This window comes from Baudoinia panamericana, assembly GCF_000338955.1.
Source record: "Baudoinia panamericana UAMH 10762 unplaced genomic scaffold BAUCOscaffold_8, whole genome shotgun sequence".
Taxonomy (NCBI): domain Eukaryota; kingdom Fungi; phylum Ascomycota; class Dothideomycetes; order Mycosphaerellales; family Teratosphaeriaceae; genus Baudoinia; species Baudoinia panamericana.
This window is the reverse complement of record NW_006911264.1, coordinates 850,021-870,100: the sequence shown is the minus strand read 5'-3', so window position 1 is coordinate 870,100 and position 20,080 is coordinate 850,021. Positions and strand designations below refer to the sequence as shown.

General features: G+C 56.6%; 8 protein-coding genes across 8 annotated transcripts; 3 read left to right on the top strand and 5 right to left on the bottom strand.

Annotated features, from left to right (window-relative positions):
* Positions 1-426: 426 nt before the first annotated feature.
* BAUCODRAFT_536505 (uncharacterized protein) lies at positions 427-4,510 on the top strand. Its single transcript, XM_007679653.1, has 2 exons — positions 427-4,346; positions 4,433-4,510. Exon 1 carries the CDS (start codon positions 590-592, stop codon positions 4,109-4,111), a length of 3,522 nt encoding a protein of 1,173 aa, XP_007677843.1. The 5' UTR covers positions 427-589; the 3' UTR covers positions 4,112-4,346; positions 4,433-4,510.
* A 681-nt stretch (positions 4,511-5,191) lies between these two features.
* BAUCODRAFT_536507 (uncharacterized protein) lies at positions 5,192-6,707 on the bottom strand. The gene has a single exon (XM_007679652.1). It carries the CDS (start codon positions 6,558-6,560, stop codon positions 5,349-5,351), a length of 1,212 nt encoding a protein of 403 aa, XP_007677842.1. The 5' UTR covers positions 6,561-6,707; the 3' UTR covers positions 5,192-5,348.
* Positions 6,708-7,408: 701 nt separating this feature from the next.
* BAUCODRAFT_123780 (uncharacterized protein) lies at positions 7,409-8,185 on the bottom strand (the record flags this gene model as incomplete). Its single annotated transcript, XM_007679651.1, has 6 exons — positions 7,409-7,494; positions 7,543-7,665; positions 7,713-7,810; positions 7,863-7,969; positions 8,020-8,092; positions 8,163-8,185. 6 exons carry the CDS (start codon positions 8,183-8,185, stop codon positions 7,409-7,411), a joined length of 510 nt encoding a protein of 169 aa, XP_007677841.1.
* A 1,090-nt stretch (positions 8,186-9,275) lies between these two features.
* Positions 9,276-9,875, bottom strand: BAUCODRAFT_35306 (uncharacterized protein). Its single transcript, XM_007679262.1, has one exon. The coding sequence runs from the start codon at positions 9,623-9,625 to the stop codon at positions 9,455-9,457; it is 171 nt and encodes a 56-aa protein (XP_007677452.1). The 5' UTR covers positions 9,626-9,875; the 3' UTR covers positions 9,276-9,454.
* Positions 9,876-10,041: 166 nt separating this feature from the next.
* On the top strand, positions 10,042-12,497 carry BAUCODRAFT_536463 (uncharacterized protein). The gene is made up of 3 exons (XM_007679650.1): positions 10,042-10,682; positions 10,742-10,817; positions 10,867-12,497. The coding sequence occupies exons 1-3, from the start codon at positions 10,173-10,175 to the stop codon at positions 12,462-12,464; spliced, it is 2,184 nt and encodes a 727-aa protein (XP_007677840.1). The 5' UTR covers positions 10,042-10,172; the 3' UTR covers positions 12,465-12,497.
* A 33-nt stretch (positions 12,498-12,530) lies between these two features.
* BAUCODRAFT_123777 (uncharacterized protein) lies at positions 12,531-12,968 on the bottom strand (the record flags this gene model as incomplete). The annotated part of the gene is made up of 1 exon (XM_007679649.1): positions 12,531-12,968. The coding sequence occupies one exon, from the start codon at positions 12,966-12,968 to the stop codon at positions 12,531-12,533; it is 438 nt and encodes a 145-aa protein (XP_007677839.1).
* A 15-nt stretch (positions 12,969-12,983) lies between these two features.
* Positions 12,984-17,607, bottom strand: BAUCODRAFT_25380 (uncharacterized protein; the record flags this gene model as incomplete). The annotated part of the gene is made up of 3 exons (XM_007679164.1): positions 12,984-13,167; positions 13,224-14,412; positions 14,667-17,607. 3 exons carry the CDS (start codon positions 17,605-17,607, stop codon positions 12,984-12,986), a joined length of 4,314 nt encoding a protein of 1,437 aa, XP_007677354.1.
* Positions 17,608-17,907: 300 nt separating this feature from the next.
* BAUCODRAFT_578008 (uncharacterized protein) lies at positions 17,908-19,998 on the top strand (the record flags this gene model as incomplete). The annotated part of the gene is made up of 2 exons (XM_007679648.1): positions 17,908-18,463; positions 18,516-19,998. The coding sequence occupies 2 exons, from the start codon at positions 17,908-17,910 to the stop codon at positions 19,784-19,786; spliced, it is 1,827 nt and encodes a 608-aa protein (XP_007677838.1). The 3' UTR covers positions 19,787-19,998.
* Between the last annotated feature and the right edge of the window lie 82 nt (positions 19,999-20,080).

Genomic DNA, 20,080 nt, shown 5'->3' with positions numbered 1-20,080 from the left:
CCTCATTGGCTGCGCGGCGGAGAGAGAGAGAGAAGAGTGGAATTGACTTCCCGGCATTGGTCGCTGCACGGGCCATTTCTTCTCTTTCTCCCTTGGAAACGGACGGGAAGTGTCGCATTCTTTGCCAAACGCGCGCAAACACCTCCACCTCTCCCATCATCTATTGCAGCAACACCACCACTCGCCATACTAATACCATCGTCACTCGCTCACATCTCGGACATTGTTTCGCCGACCAGGATTATTATTGTTGTATGCCGTAGATCTGAAACACGACCTTCTCCACGCGACCAACGCACGTCGGGGATCGGGGTTGAGGGGAGTCGATCGAGCTTAAGGCGTGGGTGCTATTGGTGCTATTGGTGCTATTGCATCGCAACCCGCCGGCAGCCAAAGTCGAAAACACACGCACAGTCACGTCATGGATTGCTGAGTCTACACTTAACACCTCCCGTTATTGCAACAAATTGCAACACTCCGCACACGACCTGAAACTGTCAATCCCCATATCCACACACCACTCACTACATGCGACAAGTCTATCCCGGGGTATTGTTTCCAGTCGCGCGATAGTGGTCGTCAACAACACATGCGGAGCATCCTCTCCCAGCTGCTGGCCATCGGCCCGGAGCTCGCAGCTTTCATCCTCACATCCCCCATCCTGCACATCCGCACCGCACACGCCGTCACCCAATCGTCAATCCCGTCACCGAACCTCGACCTCACCTCCCTCGGCCGCGTGGCGATCGCCGGCGACTTCGACAGCATCTCCCTCTACACCTTCGCCGGTCAGAACGAGAACATCTTCAACACCAATGGCAGTCAGTCGCTGCTCACCCGCTACCCCAATGGCGCATTTCAATCCCTCGGACTGGCCGACGCCTACATTCGCACCATGTGTCCGTTCATACAAAAAGACGGCTCCCTAGCAGGCGTGGTCGTGGGCGGCAACTTCACCAGCTTGGGCGGGGTGGAAGCGCAGAGTATCGCGCTATGGAATCCGAACACGACGCAGATCACCGCCTTGCCCGGTCTTAGTGGGAGCGTGAGCGCCGTGTACTGCGACGACAGTTCGGGCACGGTATACGTGGGCGGGATGTTCATGGGTGGAAACTCGACGAATGCGATTGCGTGGACGACCGGGTGGACGAATCTACCGTTCGCCGGGTTTAATGGACCCGTGACTTCGATTACGAAGAACGCGGCGGGGAATATCGTGTTTGGGGGGGATTTCGATGGGTTGGGGAATGCGACGACGCCGCAGCAGCCGGATGGGCAGGTGGTTAATCTTGGTTCCGCGAGGATTACGACGGAAGGTACGACGGCCGTTGCCGCCTATTCGAACCCGAGCAGTATTATCTGCAATACGGGGCAGAGTAGTAGTTGGCTATTAGCGGATGATACGACGGGGTACTGGCAGGGCAACTTCTCGTTCGGCTTCAACCCGACGAAGCTACGGCTCTACAACACGCAACAAGATGGTCGCGGGACCCGGCAGTTCTACTTCCAAATCCTCAGTACCGGCGGCATACTCAACTTGGACTACTACGACGCAAACGGACAACCTCAGTCCTGTTCTGCACCATGTCCGCTCGCCAACAACGCCAGCGCTCAGGACTTCCACTTTGTCCCGCCTGTCGGCATGAACGCCTTTCGCATCGTCATTACCGGGTGGTATGGTGCCGGAGGTGGCTTGAGCGGTATCGAGATGTTCCAGGACGATATCTACTCGTTCGCCGTCAATGACTTCAACGAACCGCAATGCGACAGCGTCAGTACGGGCTCCAGTGCGACTGCCTACCCAGCATCCGGTGTTTGGACTCGCCGGGCGAATAACGGCAACACCAGCTCCGACTATCTCTCCGCCTCGCTCAATGCAACATCGCAGATCGGCCCAAGCACGTCGGTAGTGTTTAGCCCGGACATCAGGCAATCGGGCAATTACTCCATCATGCTCTACACCCCCGGCTGCATCCAGGATGATAGCTGTAGCTCGCGTGGACTGGTCAACATCACGACTGCCGTAGTCTCGAATCAGCAGCCTTCCTCCACCACGCTGTACCAGACGAACAACTACGACAAATACGACCAAGTCTACTACGGCTATGTGGACGTTGACACGGATTCGTTCAAGCCTACTGTCACCCTGACACCTCTAGCATCGCAAGGGGCTCCATTGACAGTAGTAGCCCAGCGTGTCCGCTTCGAGCTCATCACCACCACCGGCGGCCTGAACGGCTTATTCGAATACAACCCCAACATCGCAACCGTCAGCACCGATTTCTCCAGCTCCGCCATCAACGCCGCCGGCGCCTCCCTAAACGCCGGCGCCCAAGTAAACATCGTCCAACCCATCGGCTCCGCCCTTTACATCGCCGGCAGCTTCACCGACCCCAACGCCAACATCTCCAATATCATGTCCATCAACCAAAACGCCACCACCGCCTTACCGAACGGTGGTCTAAACGGCGCCGTGCAGACGCTCTACCGTAATGGCACAGTCATGTACATGGGCGGAAACTTCACCAACGTTGCTCAATCTTCCATCCCGGGTCTCGCCAACCTCGCTGCTTTCGACACTGCCAACAACAGATGGACTCCCCTTGGCGCCGGCGTAAACGGGCCAGTCACCGCCCTTGTTGAACTGGCCCTCAACGTCACCGAGGGGAATCTAGAAGACTGTCTCAGCGTCAACGGCATCTTCACCTCCGTCAATGGCTTCGCCAGCAACGCCGCTTCCGCCTCGAACGGTTTCGCGATCTGGGTCCCGGGACGCAACAACTGGTTACACAATATCCCTCAAAGCGATATCTCGATTCAGGGACAATTGACGACGATGACGCAAGTCCCCGGTTTCACGCCTTTGTACGCGGGTCAGATTAGTAGTCAGGCTGTTGGACTCAGTGGGGCGGTGGAGTTGGTGGGGAGTGGGCAGCCGGCGCTGCAGAGTCTGGGTTTGAGGGTTGTACCTGGTGGTGGCTCGAGTGGGAGCAATTCGTCGGCGATGAGGAAGAGGGCAATCAGTTCGAGTTCGAATTACACGGGTGTGTATCAGGGCTTGTTTCACGGGGAGAGTGGGCTGAACATCACCATCCTTGCCGGACGCTTTGAGGCGACGACTAGTAATGGCTCTACGGTCAGCAACCTGGTGTTCCTCAACAACACGGCCGGCGCGTCGCAGACGGTCACGGGCGTGAGCGGGCTGGATGCGGACTCGACTTTTGTCTCTCTGGCGACATATCAGATCGAACTTTTTGCCGGCGGGCAAGTCACTGGATCTGTACACGGGAATTCGGTCAATGGGCTTGTGGTGTATGATCTTGCCACGGGGGCTTACACACCTACGCAACCCCCTGCTCTGCAGAATTCGGCCGGAGGTGTGATCGTGAATGCGATTATGGTTCAGCCCAATACCGCGGCCGTGTACGTGGGTGGGCAGTTCTCCTCTGCCGGCTCTCTGCCTTGTAGCACGTTATGCTACTATGATGCCAGTGCGCGGCAGTGGAATACGCCCGGTTCCGGACTCGCGGGGACGGTGAATGCGATGATCTGGTCCACTACCACCGAGCTGGTCGTGGCGGGGAATCTGTCCGTGGCCGGGATGTCGACGCAGCTGGTGAGGTATGACAGCAAAGCGCAGACGTATGCGCCGTACAGCACCACTGGTGCGGCGCTGCCGGGCCCGATAAGCGTGCTCACGAATGCGAATACGCAGAACACCGCCTTCTGGGCGGCGGGCGTGGCGACGGGGAATAATTCCGCTTACCTTGCCAAATACGCCGGCAACACCTGGACTGGCGTCGCGGGATTGGGGGTGGGGACGACGATTCGTGGATTACAGCTTATCGATCTGACCGGCCCGCACGGCAATACGGAGTTAGTTCCTGCGACCGAGGTGTTGATGGTGATGGGGAACATCAATCTCCCCTCTTTCGGCAACGTCAGCGCCGCGTTGTTCAACGGCACGACTTTCCAGCCGTTCGTACTCACTAACACCCAATCGGGGAGTCAAGGGAGCGTCGGCTCCGTCTTCGTCAGGTACGTCCCCTTCTCCCTCCTCTTCCCCATCAATTTCCCCGACACAAATACAAGCAGCACCGTACTAACATGACTCACCACAGCAACCCCACCGCCCTAATGTCGCATAACAAACCGCACCTCCACCTCGGCCTCGTCGTGCTGATCGGTCTGGCGATATCACTGGGTCTGATCTTCTTTATCGTTGTGGCCGGGTTACTGCTTGAGCGGCAGAGGAGGCGGAGGGAGGGGTATGTGCCCATGCGGCAGAGGGATAAGCGGGGTGGGAATGGAAATGGGAATTTGCAGCGCATTCCGCCGGAGTCGTTGTTGAGGGATTTGGGGGGTGGAGGGGAGAAGAGTGGGGTTGAGGAGAAGGGGGAGGTGCCTAAGCTCTGAATACTAGGAGCAGGAGGGTTGAGGGGGCGACGGGGGTGAGGGTGGTACGCTTATCTACGGCCGTGAGGATTATGATGGGAGTTGGCGCTGGTTTCTGTACGACATTTGGGTGGCGAGGGTGTTTTTCTGGCGTATATCTTGTTGAGCGGGATGGATTTGTGGTTAAGATGGTGAGGGCTGCATTTGTTGCGGGGAAAGCATTATATACCCCCCGTGCTGGGACTTTCTGTGTTGATATGTACGGTGCGTGCATCTGCAGGTGGACCGGCAAGAGATCTCGGTTCGGGTACTGAGACGATTGGACGTCGAGGCTGTGGCGGTGCCTGCAAAGTTGCGCTGGATGGCCGATGATGCTCGGCGGAACTGGATATGTATGTCTATAGGCGACAGCGTGGTAATGTGTACCTTTAGACCGTGGTCAATAATGCCTTCCTCCGCTTGATCGACGGCGTCCGGTCTTCATTTCTTCCCGTGTGAGCCATGATCTGCTTTTGCATCTTTCTGCTGAGCCGAATTAGAGAACGGCTGGCTGGCTGGGTAGCAATGAGGCCAGCGTCTTCGTGTTCAACACCATGTGCGCCGTTGCCGGGCGTTCGCGGACATTCGTGCTGACCCATGTGGCCTTTGGGTCTTCGACGTGCGAGTCACTATGTAGACGCTTGTTCATACAAGTTGTGGACCCTTCCGGCACCGTCTTGAAGGCGCACTGGCGCGGCCGGGTATTTGTGGCTTCATGCTTTACGCTGAATTTTGTGTAGCGATGCACACAGTATCCGGTTGATGTTTGCGATGGCCAGTCAGGTGAGCATAGCGATGTATTGGCCCGTCCGGACTAGCTGAGACTTGGCCGAGCTTCGTACCCACCGATGTGTAGGTGGCGGTTACTGACATCCTAGCTGTCAAACCGTAGGGCATCGCAGATTCGTCCGGACTCAAGTGATCTTTCTGCCGACGTTGCTGATACCCTTGCCGACGATACTCAACACCACCTCATTCTCTTCGTCCTCATCTTCCCGCAAACCCCAACCACTCAACCCAAAAGTGCGCAGATCTCGTGCCAACTGGACCACTTGCTCTAAGCCCAGTACAGCCTTTCCGAGAGTGATACGTCCCACGTCCTCGCTGCCCATTGCCATTAGCGTCAGCACGGTAGGTGCTGCTACGCTTGAAACGTAGCCACCTTCCTCAATAGCCTCCAGGAGCTGATAGGCGCACTTCCGCCCTATGTCTTCCGGTGGCTCGCCACCTGCGGGCGGGCTTGCAACATCTGCAGAGTACAGTGCACCGGTGTTTGTTTCCGCGACGAGGCTCAAGCCGAATCCAAGTCCAATCTTGCGCTTTGCGGCCGGATTCTCCTTGGTGGGCGCAGGAACGAACGGAGCAGGTGAAATATCAGAGAAAATATACGTGTCTGGCATGAACTCGTTCAGCACGCCTCTTGCTGCCTCGATCAAGCGCGCATTGTTGGCGCCGGCAACGCCTGTGGAGTATGCGACACCTCTGATTCTCTTCACACGGCCAGCGTCCATCAAGTGTACAGTCTTTGGTAGACGAACTTGATGCCCGAACACCAACTGTACCTCACCGCCACCGCCCTTGCCGTCCCTACCGATGTTAGAACGACGGAGAATCCTCAGCTCAAGGTTGTTCTCGATCCCGAAGCTCCTGAACAGTGGTAAGATGGCCGTACGCACAGTGTCTGCGCTTACGTCGCCAGCCTCCGTGCTGGACGTGACTACTCCAGGTCCCGTGAACAGCACATTGATTGGAGCTTTCGAAAATGGAGCAAGCAGACAGAGTGGGATGAGAAAGTAGCTCACGCCCCTTCTACAGTCGGCGGGTAGTTCATGTCTAATGACGCCACCCTGTGCGCCATAGCCTGCCGCACTACCAGTAATAAGTCCCGGCTTGTAAAGAACAGTGGTGCCGGTGTATGAGAACTCGATATGCGAGCCGTTGGTGACCGCTTCGAGTAGGCGGAGAAGAGAGACTTCATGAGGCGCAAGGCCGGGGGATGTATGAGATGAAGATCGAATCTGCGAAATCCTAACAGTCTTGCCGGTCAAAGTTGCAAGCACTAGGCGTTGGGAAAGATGCTTCGATCCCGTGAACTTGAGCGCTGGTGGCGCGGTTGGTACGGCCATGCCGGCAAGGGAATACCAGGCACGCAATTCTGTTGTATCCAGCAGACTCAAGTAACGTTATTCATGCCGTCTCGGGTTCGTTTTGATCGAGAAGGGATCGTCTAAACTTTTGTGCATGGAATATTATAGTGTGGCGCTCAGAGAATTGTGGCTTCTCGAGCCGCGAAGCCGTCCGTGCCGAAGCACGTGGCGATGGAGCCGCACAAAAGGGACGGGCAAGCATGGATCACCATACCGACGTGTCACCGTGCGACGGTGTGCTCATGGGAAGACGGGCCGAGAGCTGAAATGCAAGGGTTAATAGACCTCACTTCTCCCTCATCACTGCTTCGACCCTACTCCGTCCACGCATCAGACTCTTCACCCTTGCCAGGGCCTACCCCATTTCGCGTGGTTCACGCCAGGCCAACGTACGATGTCGGAACGCTAACGGTATGACCTCGTTCGAGCAGAGAAGCATGTTATGATGCAAGCTATGGGGTATCATGGAGGATACAGCAGTCTCACCCCTTTAACCGAGCCCGACTACCATTCACTCAGCGGAAGGCCATTATCATGCCGAAACCACATATGAAATAACTAGTCGTCCCTCCCGGATCCCTTCGCAGCTGCCTGTTGCCAGGACATCAGAGGTAATACCGTGCCATATCCGGCAAGTCCATGCTTTTACTGATGAAACACTACGATCGTAGAGAGACCGGTTCGCACACGGTCTACCACTGCTGGCCGCCCTGCGGTGGGCCGCCGTAGCCTCCGCCGTTGGGCTGCTGTTGGTAGCCGCCTGCCATCTTCGTCAGCGAAAGCAGTTCAAGGAAGGCTGGAAGTGTTGCGCACAGTCTGCCGAGGTCTCACTCACCTCCACCGTAGCCGCCTTGCTGCTGGTAGCCACCGCCACCTCCACCTCCACGCCAGTTGTTGCCGCCACCAGAGAAGCCTTGAGAGTCAGCAGTATACCATGACGGAAGACCCGACGCAGACTTACCACCCTGACCACCGTAACCTCCACCGCCTCCACCATAGCCACCACCTTGACCGCCGCCTTGACCTCCGTAGCCTCCACCGCCACGACCGCCTCCGTAGCCGCCGCCACCGCTGTAGCCACCACCTACTCATGTTAGTTGGTGATATATGCGCTAAGCTTTCAGAACGTACCTCTACCACCGCCGCCGAATCCACCACCTGAGCCACCTCCGCCGCCGCCTTGCGCACGCTCGGAAGCTTTGTCGACGCGGATGGTGCGACCGTCAAATCTGTGCGAGAGTCAGCAGTTGCGTGAATTTGCTGAGTTTGATTGCACCTTACTCCACGTTGTTCATAGCGGCGATCGCTGAATCAGCCGCGGCATCTTCTGCGAAACGCACGAATCCGAAGCCACGGCTACGGCCGGTGTCGCGATCTTTAATAACGATCTGGTGAAGAGATAAGCTGGAGTGCTTCATATCATGATCGCATAACTGACTGCTTCCTCGACCTGGCCAAACTCCTCGAACTTTGCGCGCAGTGTTTGGTCGTCGGTATGCCATGCTAGGCCACTGAGCTGAAGTCAGTATGCATAGCACTATCATGGTGAAGGCGGTCGCGGTTGACCATCAGCGTACATACCCGATAAACAGTTTCGACCCCATGATAAGTCTCACTCAGAAGTCTCACCGCAGGTAAGGACTGGAAGAAACGCTCTGCCCTCGTTCCCAACTCGTGTGCTGATGTAGAAGTCGCCGACGTCTGTCTTGGATGATGTTGGTTGTTGCGTGGAAGGTGGTACGTTCGAAGAAGGTTGTGATTGCTTCAGATCCGGCGTCACACCCTTCCAGATGACGGAATGACCAGGGTAGCACACGTGGCTATCCGCTAATGTCGCCCAGTGAGTCTTGCAAGTGAACCCAAAAACAGATTGTTACATGCACAGAACATCAACAGTGACGGAGTGAAAAGCAAGCGCCCAACCGGCGCGCGAACCTCAAAGACGGCCGAAACTCTCGTGCGGGCAGGCTTCAGGAAAGACTGAGGGGGAGGGGAAGAGCAGATAGGTAGTAGTTCTTAGCCCCTCAGGTAGCACGATCAAGCTGCGATCTTGCCCACCTCAACTACGCCGGGGATGCACGTCAACCGTTGCCGATGTGCGGTAGCCCGCGCAAGGCAGACGGCATCCAGCCGGCTTTCTGGCTCTGCATACACTATACCGGCCGGTGCGATCAACTTGCGCCAGCTATGTGGAGAAAGCAGGATATTGATTTGTATGCTTGCTCGTGAATGGTCGAAGGAGCTATGGCAAGCTCTCAGCTGGCAGCGAATGGGGTGGCGCGATCCTGCTCCCTTTTGGGAGCCTCTAAAGCATGATGAGATGCGGGCTTTGAGCGTTAGCGGTTCCCGTGCCAGCTTCACCATGCGGTCTACAACTCGCTAGTCCCGTATTGATGCAGTGTATGGGGCTGGAGGTCCTTAGCTAGGAAGTATAGACGAGCTCCCAACGCTGGCTATGCCTCAGTAGCAATGGCGTCCGCTGCGCGGAGTACGTTTAACGGCCTCAGTGACCGTCGCCGATTTGCAAGACCCGATGTCAGACATAATGCGTCATGGTCTGGTAGCAAAGCCGTCATGCGGTTGCCGCATATATTTCAAATAGATAAGCTACACATGTCCGAGTAGATAGAATTCTCTCTCATCGATCAAACGGTTAGTGTGAGCTTCGGCAACGCTCGCCTTTTTCGATGGCCTCAGGTTTGGGCAGGGATGCAAGCTGCTAGGTCGATGACAGAAATCGCCGACTCCTTCAATGGGCTGTCTTACCTACAACTGCATCTTCGTGCACTAGCGCTCATGTCTCGCTGGAGGATGTTGATCGCGTCACTAACTTGACAATGACTGCTGGAATCAACAAACTTGCGCCGTAGCCCTCAAAGAACGTGCAGCCGTGATGACAGGATACCCTGCGCTTCCTGCAATAGCAGACCGCCAACCTGGCATTGAGCGGTAACGAGTGAGCCTCGCCGGCCAGAACAATACAGGTCGCAATCCTGGTGCTGTTGAGCGCACAACATATTTGGCTTGCTCCAGGGCGCAGCCATGCAAGCCTCTTACTACTGCCGTATCGCGACTTGAGCTCAGTGGCTCGTCTACTGCTCCTCAACCAGCGTTTCTTACCGCGCACTCAGCTCTGTAAACGCACAAGTTATGTAACGTGGACCATCGCACACTTTCACCAAGCTCAACCTGTAGAGTCTTTCTGCAAACCAGCGATGCTTCGGGGCGCAAGTCGTAGCCTTGTTGCGACGATGCAACCACTGTATCTGCCCATCGCTACCCACTAAGACAAGAGCAAAGCTTAGGATGATGGATCTGCGAGTGTTCATATCATAGTGTATTAATGTCGTTCAGAACTATGGTGACGTTCATCGAGGAATAAACCCATACGGGTCGCACCTTCCTTCTTCCCTGGTCTTGCGACTCGTCGCAAACTGTGCCTGCCACTCACACCTGCGGCACGTTTGTTGCCCAACTCGCAGCGCATCGGCGATCCAGTACAGACGAGCTACCTGATGTGATGGCCACAGGGTAGTTCCGCGCTCTGCTCAGCAATCGAGCGCACCACCATTGGCGAAGTGTTCAGAGCTCATGGATATCCAGCATTGGCTGGAGCACACTGCCGACAGAGAGCCCCCACCGGCCTCGGACGAGGCAGGGTTGCCTGACTTTATCCAACCACGTAGCGAGCCAGGCGTACCAGCCCGTAAGTACCGTCGGAAAAGAAGGAGGGAATCCAGCGACAGCTCACTATTGGATTTGCAACGCGCATACCGTCCCCTCGCCACCAATCATGCACCACCGTCTCATGCTGCGCATGACCCCGACAACGCATCTGGAAGCTCCCGCAGTAGGTATAGGTCTGGAAGCTCGAGACATGATCCAGTCCGAACAAAACCCAAAACTTACGAGAGGCGAGCGCGACATAAAAGCAAGCCTGACCGCTATGAGCCGAACTCGAAGCACAAGCGCAAAGAACGAAACGCCGGCAACGTGAAGCCGAAGCGTCGCAAGTCGCGGCGCAGCGGTGATGGCGGGCGGACTGCAGGACTCGTGTCAGCATTTCAGCTCAAAACTGGACCGAAGAGGAGTCGCCTCACTGTGAGTGATTGCTGCCCATCCCTTCGTGCACTATAGTATCCCATTCTGACCGCCTCTAGCTCAGTGCTGAGGCCCACGGTGGCCTGTTTAGACACGGGCGTGCCTCTGCGCAGATCGCAGGACGCGGCTCAGGGTGTACGTCTCCGCCTAGTCGGTGTTACACAGCATACTAACACGGCTGCAGTGCCGGACCTAGTGTTCAATGAGTTGCGCTTCCTGCAGCGACCGAAAGATCACCAAGACGAGTCGATCGACATGCACGAACCGCATCCGTCCAGAAAAGGCCGTGAACGGCGGCGGGACGGGACTATCTCAGCGTACTTCGCAGCCAAGCGACTCGACCTTGCCACAGCAGCACAGAACAAGCTGGAGGAACACGCATGCGCCGAGCTGCGTGACCGAACAACGAGAGGATCAACTGTAATCAGGGCGCCTGTTGAGCTGCCAGATAAGCCGTTCCTGGGTTTCGGCAGTAAAGGCCGCCCCACTGACAGTACCCATACCGCACCACAAAGCAACAGCTGCTATACCTGGTCGGCTTCCGTTGTGCCTCTCACAGAGCAGGCCGAGCCTGGACTAGAAGCGCAACAGACAATAGCGACGGTAGCACGATCCAAACATGGTGACGAATATACGAGTGTTAAAGCTGTGCCACCACGCTTGATGGTACAGCGCAAACTTGTCAGCCCAGTGCCGCGGAAGGAGCAACGTCGCCGATCAATGGACCGCTCTCCAGGTTCACCGGAAGGCCATTGCAGACAGACAAGGCGCGTGCGACGGCCCGCGGTGGTCGAGGTCCACAAGCCACCGGGTGCGCCTAGTGAGCAGTTCGTTGATCGTGCTGTACCTGGGGACAAAACAGTTTCTCAGTCGCTAACTCATTATCCGTCTTCCGGGCCAGGTCGGGTGAAGCCTAATCATGCTAAAGGCAAGCATTGGGGACCAGAACCTGCGGGCTACCACACCTCAGACATTCTCAGCGTTCAGCCTTGGGTGACAGGCGGTCCTGATGCTGCACAGCAAGATCAGCCGCCTCATTCAATGGCTGTGCCGTTGTTGGAGAAAGAGAACATTGACCCGCGCTCATTTACACCGACGAGCAAGCTTCTCAAGCGAGCGTGGGATGCCGTGCAACCCTCGTTGCGCGACGACCCTCATGAAGACGCAGAGACAACCCGGCGCCCTGGTGTTGTGATGCGACCAAATCAGAAGCACGGCGCAGCGGCTGAACGACTGACGCCGATTCCTGCTCGATCTGCGATACGGAACGAGCTGCAGACAAACCGTGAGCGAATATCAGCACTACCCGAAAGGCGCTTAGGAATTGTAAATGCTCTAAGGCCGCGATCACGGCGACAAGTGATACTGCCTTCTACGACCTACAAAGACCGGCCCAGCATCTACCACCATGCCTACGTACATCGTCATGGCGCATCCGCAACGTACGATGAGGAGATGCTTGACAATCTCAATGACGAACCAACCTTGAGCGGCCTTGCGAATGTGTTTGGAAGACGGCCCCGTACTGAGCACCTCGTGCGCGACACGACATCACATCTGCCTGCTGGCTTCTTCCAAGCGCAGGCGGAACATACGATCTCAGCAGATTTGGAGCCTTTAGCCTCCGGAGAACCATTAGCGGCAAGAAGGACGCCGTCAGTCCACGGCCTGTCGATTCTGAACGAGTTCAGGAGTGATCGATCTGCTTTTCTTCTGACCGACGATGCAGATGAATCCAATCAAGATTTTGCAGGGTTTTGGAGGCCGCACAGGTTGTACTGATAAGGCATTGCTGGCAGATTGAAGCGTTCGCTTTCAAACACGATGCTTAACATGACTTCGTACTCATTAAAGCTCCATACTCCACTGCCACCGCCTAAACCCCGCATTCGTCCTCACCGTCACAATGCCCTTCTGTACTTCCCCGCCATGCGAGAACGTAACTTGCTGGCACTGCCTCCGTGCACTTGCCAGGCTCCAGAAGTCGGTGAGGTCCACGAACAGACTGCGCTCGAGTATCACTCGCTTCGCAGTCGTGTCGCGCACCTCGCACCAGGAGTCTGATGCGTTATAGTAGACATCTATGGTGATGAGTGGCGTTGCATAGAAGACGGGTGAATGTTCGTTGCGGAGCTGATGGTTGACCGATAGCAGAGCGGGGAGTTGAGCAGTCTCGGCGAAATGGTCGATGTCGTGGATGAGCACGAACTCGAGGATCGCAATGCGGAGCTCTGGTGGTAAATGCAGAAGCGGGACTGTAGCGGATGAGTCGTCGTCGTCCTTCATTAGGAGTGGATGAGGCTATTCCAGGCACAACCCTTTCGAACCGGTGTTGTTGGAAGATCCACGGAGTAACATCACCCGCTTCGATAACTTAAGACGGACAGCCAACACCTCAGGTCTTCCGGGGCAGAAACGAGCATAAGGAATGGGAGTAGGGTCGTATGTCTGAGTGACGGAGCGTGCCTCCCTCGAAAGTGGGGCTCTTGAAAACACGTCCACAGAGCCCACTACTCATACACTATACTATGCTACAAATACCCCAAACCCCTACCCAATATAATCTCAAGATCACTCCGCAACCCCCAAGCATCCGCCCCGGCTCTTCCCAGCACCTCCGCCCTCCTCGCCGCCCCCAGCTCACCAATCCGCTGCACCAACATGCCATCCACTACCCCTCGGCCGCCCAAACTCTCGGACTCTACCGCCCGGTAGGCTCGCGGGTTGAGGCCGGCCGCGTGCTCGAGGACGGAGGTGAGTTGTGTTTGTAACGCGCCGAGGCGGCGATACGTCGCTTCGTCCACGGGGGTGATGAGGCCTACTGCGCCGGATTGGAAGGTGGTGAGGACGTGGAAGAGCGAGGGCGCGGGCGCGGGCGCGTTCGCGGCAGAGCTTTCCGTGCCGTTGGTGTGACCGTTGCTGTCGCCGTTCGTGAGCGGTGCCTGCTGAGCGAACGGTGCCAAATCCGAAGGTAGCAACAGCATATCCACGGGCCAGTGTCCGAGATGGAAAGTACTCTTGTGCAAAAGTCGCTGCCCGGACACCGTCTTCGGGTTCTCCGGATCATACTGCAGCACGTGCAAATCCATCTTCCCGTCCACAACAAGAAGGTACAACTGTCCGTCGAACGGCAGAAACTCCGCGCTCACCACCTCCATCTTCGTCCGACTCTTGCCAAGCAACGTCAACCGATACGGCTCCTCGGTCCACCCACCGAACCACAGCCCTTTCCACGCATCGCCCGCCAACGACAGTCCTGACCGTCCCATGGTCTTGAGACTGACCATATATGTCTGCGCGTCCAGAAAGGCAACAGGCAAGCACGTCCCGTCCTCTTTCAGACCACGCACCATGATCTTCTGCCCTTGCGCCGTGCCCACAAGGCCGCCTGAAAAGGACTCCAACGCGGTAATGGCACCTTTCGTCTCCTCTCGCGCAGCAATGTGCAGCCTGATGCCGCTTTCGGGATCGTCCGGCTCAGGTACGACGTCGATGATGTCGAAGACGGTGAGGAGGCCCTTGGCGGGGGCGTCTTCGCCGCGTTGCGCAGCGGCGCCGACGACGAGCATGAGTTTCTGCTCGTGGGTGTGTTCTGAGACCTCCAGTGGCATTATCTTAAGGGAGGTTACGATTTCTGCATACGGCATCTCTAACGATTGGATCACTTTATGAGACGTAGCGGAGAGGAGGTGGAGAGTGTACTGTGGCACTTGCGGTTTGAGGTTCGGTTCTGCTGGTCACGTCAGCATGGTCTCGATAAAGATGTAAACGATGCTCGAGTGTCAAGAGCAGAGATGTCCCCTCTCAAATAAAGCTCGCTCCCACACAGAAACTGTAAGCAGGAAAGCTGAATAAGAAGGATGTAAACGCTCACTCTCGCATCAACTATAGACGTCGCTCCACGGAGAAGGAAAGAAGTTGACGTATATGCTCGTGATGCCATCTCACGGGTGCCCAGCTGTGCCGAAAATGTGACAAACTTACCGTCATCGCGTTGCCGCTCGTCGAGATCATGGAGCGTGAAATCCACATCTCTGCAGGTCGCAACAACATAGATACCTCTCTGCTCATGGTAGGCCACCTGTCGTACTTCCTGCGGCGGTTCACCAAGTGTTAGCGTGCGCACGCTCCAGCCCGTTGCGAAGGAGACATGGCCAGGGAGCTGGTACTCCTTGAGCTTGCCATCTCCATCTACGAGCGCGAAGCCCTGCTGGCAACCCGCTCGGTGGAGCGGCGAGAAAGATCTCACTCCTCTTGCCCTTAGGCCAAGGACTTTCGGCAGACTGGTCGCTTCTTTCACGAGGAAGCTGGGTGTACCGCCCGGGAGATACAGCGCGTTCCTGCCACCGATCACAGCCGGTTGTAATTGCGCTGGTCGGCCATCGGCAGTGTCCAGACCCTCGTCGTACTTCGGCAGGTATGTAAATGGTACCTTCCGAAAGCGCAGATCCGTGAAGCCAGTGGCTCGCGCGTCCAACGTCGTAGCGCTGTAGTGGAAAGGTTCGTAGAGGATCAGATCATCCATCGCAGTGCGGACGATCAGATATGGTCGCGTCACACCCTCCGCTCCGAGGTCGACGACCAATACTTCCGTCAGTGTGACCTTACCGCCTCGCCGCTGCGGAGCGTCTGCTGACAGCACCGGCGGCAAGAACGGTAGCGTTGGCGCCGAATATACAAGCTTTGTCTCTGGTAAGCTGAAGACCTGCAGTCCGCCCTCCTGTCCGAGTAAGAACGCTGCCGACTGTCCGTCGCTGAGCTCGCCAGCGTAAAGGCTTCCAGTGAGCCACTTCCCTTCCCGCAGATCACTTTCAGCTGCGTCCAAGGGCTCGACATCACCCTGCTTGTCTACCTGCAGTATCTGCACGCTGCTGTCATCCTGGATTACAAGCAAGTACGGATCACAGAAGGAAGTGGCGACGATCTTGAGCTCGGCATCCGTCTCATCATCGCTCATAGGAATGATCTGGCTGAGTCCGAGCTGGTGATCATACGTTCGGATCTCCGTGCGACGACATTGCACGATGCAGCTGCCATTGGCAAGCGTGCCGACACAGACTGTTTCGCCATCGCCTTCGAAGTCCGTCTCATCGAGCTCAATAATCGAGCCCTCGGCCGAGTCGGCGTACTTGTACGTTTTCGTGCTTTCACCGTCGAACACAAAAAGTAGGTTGTCGTAAGTATCCGCAGAAGACACTTTGTCGCCCTCGCGTGACCTGGCACAGACGCTCCAAATGTCCTTCGCACCAGCTACATCACGCGAGCGAATTTCATTCGGGATGATCTCTCTGTTCATGAAGGCCAGGCTGCTGGCTTTGCCTCTGCCTATGCCGGCTACCAGCTCAAGCTTCTCCTTGCCCGTACGAGGAGACCTGCCAAGACAGACGTTGTTCATCGGAGCTAAAGAGTTCAGTGAATCCTCGAGCTCGAATGTATACGTCGTCGAAGCATCTACAGCCGCGGCGTTAGCGACAGATGCCGCACGTTTCACCGCCACAGCCGAAGGCGCGTAGAGATCGTCTTCGTCTAGCTCTTCAGCGTCATCAGCATCGTCCATTGGTGCGTCTTGACCGAGCATTTGCGCATGCGACCGCTTCCTGCTCAGTGTCGGCGTGTCCTTGGCCCATCTCACAAGCGACGAGCTTCCGTCTTCACTGCCCACGAACAGTTTCTGCTGCTGCATACTGGCCACGCAAGAAGGCGCACTAGCATTCACGTTGCCACCGTTCGTATCTGCAACCCGGGAGACGGTGAGGCCGCCCACAGTGCGACCGAGCATCTTAAAGCTGAGCGTGGCGAATGACCCATCATTAAGCACAATAAGCGCATTCCCAGTGCTTGAGTCGAGCATCTCAATCTCACAGCCTTCCAGCTTCATGTTGAGGTCGGAATGGTCAGCCATGCTGAAATTGCTCGCAACTTTTGCGAATTCGTTGACGGCCACTGCAGTCGTCTTACCACTTTGATCGATGTGGATAAGCTCATTTGTGCCGACGAGTAATGCACCGCCAACAGGAGGCGGCAAAGCTATGACTTTCCACAGATCAGAAGGCAGCTTCGAGACGGACATTAGATTGGTTGAGGCGCGCTGTTCGAGGTCGAGAGTGAAGACCGTGTAGCTCAGACAATCCTTCCGCTCGTCAAGGAGAGCGAGAGACGGTTGTTGGGGGGCGGAGAGGATGCCAAATGTCGGTTCGCGGTACTCGTGCAAGAAAGCCAAGTGGACCGGATGCGTCAACGACGGATCGAGTGTGATCAGCGGCAAGACGAAAGAAGACTTGTAAGGCGTGATATCGTCCTTGGAGTCCAGCGCCTGTGTTGTAGAGGTCCGCTTCAAGGTCACATTCCCCGGTTGCTCCTCTGACTCTGCCTCCGCCATATCCGCATCTTCTGCGGCTTCGTCGGCCAGTTCATCACCCTGCTGTCTGAAGGGCAGAATAGCAAGCTGTCGCTCCCCAAACTTCAATGCGGCGCATCTGGAGCCTGGATCGACTGTCAGGATGCTCTCGCACTCCGACAAAGCCGCGCCAAACGGCGGGAGAAGCACATTGTCTCCCTCATAGTAGTGGATGCTAATGGTACTAATCCGGTAGTGCTCCGGATCCCATTCTATCAGACTCAGCTTGGCATCTTTGAAGGCGCAAACGAGGGCGGCGCCGCCGGTACGGGAAGATGGAAGGGTGATTGGCGAGAGTGCTGTTACCGTACCGGAGAGGGTGTACTCTCCAATGAGGGAGAGTCTGGACTGAGCGTCTGCATGGTCGTGGTGTCCGTTGTCCTTCGCTTGGCTTATCCGCTTGACCTCGAAGACCTGCAGTAGCGAAGTCTTTGCGACAACCAGATTGTCCGCTTGAGGTCCGATGAAGGATAAAGCGACAGCATGCGTTACCGCAGTCGGTGCGATCACTTCGGTATAGCACTGCATCTCCACTGTTCAGGTCCTCCTCACCGAACCACCTCCCCTATGCCCTTCATCGTTACCGCCAAGCTCCCGTCGTCCCAGGCATGAGCTGTCGAGTAGCACCGGCTCGAAACGGCAAGCGCGTTTTCCACGCGAAGATCCGCGCCGACTTCATGCGGGGTGACGTTTGGTGTGATTGGCGATTGGCGGCAGGAGCTGGCAGGCACAAGCCACAGCTAGAGCTCCAGTCGAGCCTGCCGCCTGCTTCTCCAACTTTACACCCTCAGACTATTGGGGAAGACCACTGGATATACAACATCAGACATGGCACTCATCGAGACCGGCCTGATATGGGTGGCGTACGCGGTATGCTTGGGCATCTTGGCCCTCATTGCAGGCGTCTTCGTCTTCATCTACCAGAAGCCAGCGGAACGCACCATCTCCGTCACCATCGTCTCCTTCATCACCGTCTTCGCCCTGCTCGCCACCGTCCTGCTCATGCCCGTCGACATTGCCTTGACCTCGAGCACGACCAGCCGCAAGATGGGCGCTAAGAAGGACTGGGCCACGCCGGACGCCGTGGATAACATCATCTACCAGTTGAAGATTGTTTACTACACATTGTACTCCTTAGACGCGGTGCTGTGTCTGCTAGTCATTCCTTTCACGTACTTCTGGGTGGAGGAGTACGACGAGGTGGCGACCGAGGAAGGCACGCAGACGATCGGGGCGAGGATCTGGGGTGCTTTCAAGTACACCATTGCCTTTCTTTTCCTGGTTATTGCTCTCTTCCTCGTTGGCTTCTTCGTACCGGTTGCCAAGAAGGCAAGGGATGAGCATAGAGATCTGGACTACTTCAAGGATCTTCTCACCGAGAACCGTACGTCTTGTGTAGCACACAGCACTCATCGAACCATGCTAACAAACTCCAGACGGCGAACGCGCTCTGACCTTCTCCATTGGCATCCTGATCACGATCGGCACAGTCCTCTACTGCCTTTACACAGCCCCTGGTCTCGCACTCCTCCCATTGACCCTCATCAAGTCAGCCCCTAGGATCTCGGCCCCGCAGCTCGCAGCCAGCACTTCCAGCCAACTCGCGCAAAATCGCGAACGTCAACGCCAACTCGAAGGCCGCAATGCCGGCCGACAAGGCGGTCTTGAGGCTCGTGATCGCCGCGAACTGGAAGCACTCGTCCGCGAAGAGCGCACGCTCGTACGCCGCGAACGTCTTGCCGCAGAAAGACAAGGCGAAGGCCACAACATCCTCGTCCGCATCTGGATGAAACTCGGCGCCATCTTCCGTCCCGTCGAGCTCCTCGCCGGCCTCCTCCTCGCCCTCATCGCCCTCTTCGTCTTCGCCAGCATGCTAATAACCTGCATCGACAAAATCAAAAACTCCGTCTGCAAAGCCTCCTGCGGCTACCTCCTCGGCGCCACGCAAATCTTCCAACCCATCAACTGGCTCATGACGCTCACCAGCAAGATCTTCCCGATCGACTACGTCCTCTTCCTCCTCCTCACCCTCCTCTTCTTCGCCAGCACCGTCGTCGGGCTGGCGACAATCGGCATCCGCTTCCTCTGGCTCATCCTCTTCCGCCTGCGCCTCTACAAATCCACCCCGCAAGCCATGCTCATGGCCAGCGCCCTCCTAACCCTCATGGTGCTCGCGCTGAACTACAGTCTCGCCATGATCGTGGCACCGCAATACGCGACCTTCGGCCCGCAAACTTTCTGTGACCGACCCTCGCATCATCCTGACGAGCAACCAGATTGCTCCCACCACCGCAACGCGGTCAAGCCCTGCAGCGAACGCGCGGACAATCCGGTCAGCCACCTCGTCTGCACCCCAAGTGTCGTTTCGACCTTCCTCAACCGAATCACGGTCAATTTCCCCTTCCTGGGTGTGGTAGACTTCTGGGCCCAATTCGCCTTCCTCGGGATTTTCATCATCGTCTTCATCGTCATGCTATTCAGGGTGCCGAAGCTGGATGAACGGGAGATGGATGACGATTTGAGGGAGGAAGAGGAAGAGGGTCTGCTAGGTGCGACGGGCAGACGGTTCGGAGCGACGTGGCAGGATATTACGGGACGTGTGAAGGGGGTTAAGCGGGCGGATTATGGGGCTGTGAATGGAAGTGGAGATGCTGCGGCGGACCGAGGGACGATGGATCATGGAGAGGAGGCGCCTGTAAGGGCGTGAGGCTTTCTTACTGAAGCGGTGAAGAATGTATATACATCGTTATGTGCTGAGATTGCGATACCCGAACTTTGCGAGTGAGATACGAGGAATAGATGGGCTGATACATAATGAAGGGCTAAAAGGCGCTTGAGGTTTGAGTAAGCTGTCTTTAGCTACGCTTTGCGCAGCATCGATGTAGCCATGCTTGTCCATCACCTAGCGGAAACAGTACACATGTGCCTTCGCGTAATAACGCCACGCTCCCCGGACTCAAGTGCCGGGTCATACGCCTTGCGCATCTCACACCCACTGCGC

Excerpts from the sequence above, each read along its gene's own strand:
- BAUCODRAFT_536505 (XM_007679653.1), top strand. The coding sequence starts at position 590 with ATGCGGAGCATCCTCTCCCAGCTGCTGGCCATCGGCCCGGAGCTCGCA.
- BAUCODRAFT_536507 (XM_007679652.1), bottom strand. The coding sequence starts at position 6,560 with ATGGCCGTACCAACCGCGCCACCAGCGCTCAAGTTCACGGGATCGAAG.
- BAUCODRAFT_35306 (XM_007679262.1), bottom strand. The coding sequence starts at position 9,625 with ATGGCTGCGCCCTGGAGCAAGCCAAATATGTTGTGCGCTCAACAGCAC.
- BAUCODRAFT_536463 (XM_007679650.1), top strand. The coding sequence starts at position 10,173 with ATGGATATCCAGCATTGGCTGGAGCACACTGCCGACAGAGAGCCCCCA. Across the intron at positions 10,683-10,741 it reads CGAAGAGGAGTCGCCTCACT|CTCAGTGCTGAGGCCCACGG; the intron begins GTGAGTGATTGC and ends GACCGCCTCTAG. Across the intron at positions 10,818-10,866 it reads CGCAGGACGCGGCTCAGGGT|TGCCGGACCTAGTGTTCAAT; the intron begins GTACGTCTCCGC and ends ACACGGCTGCAG.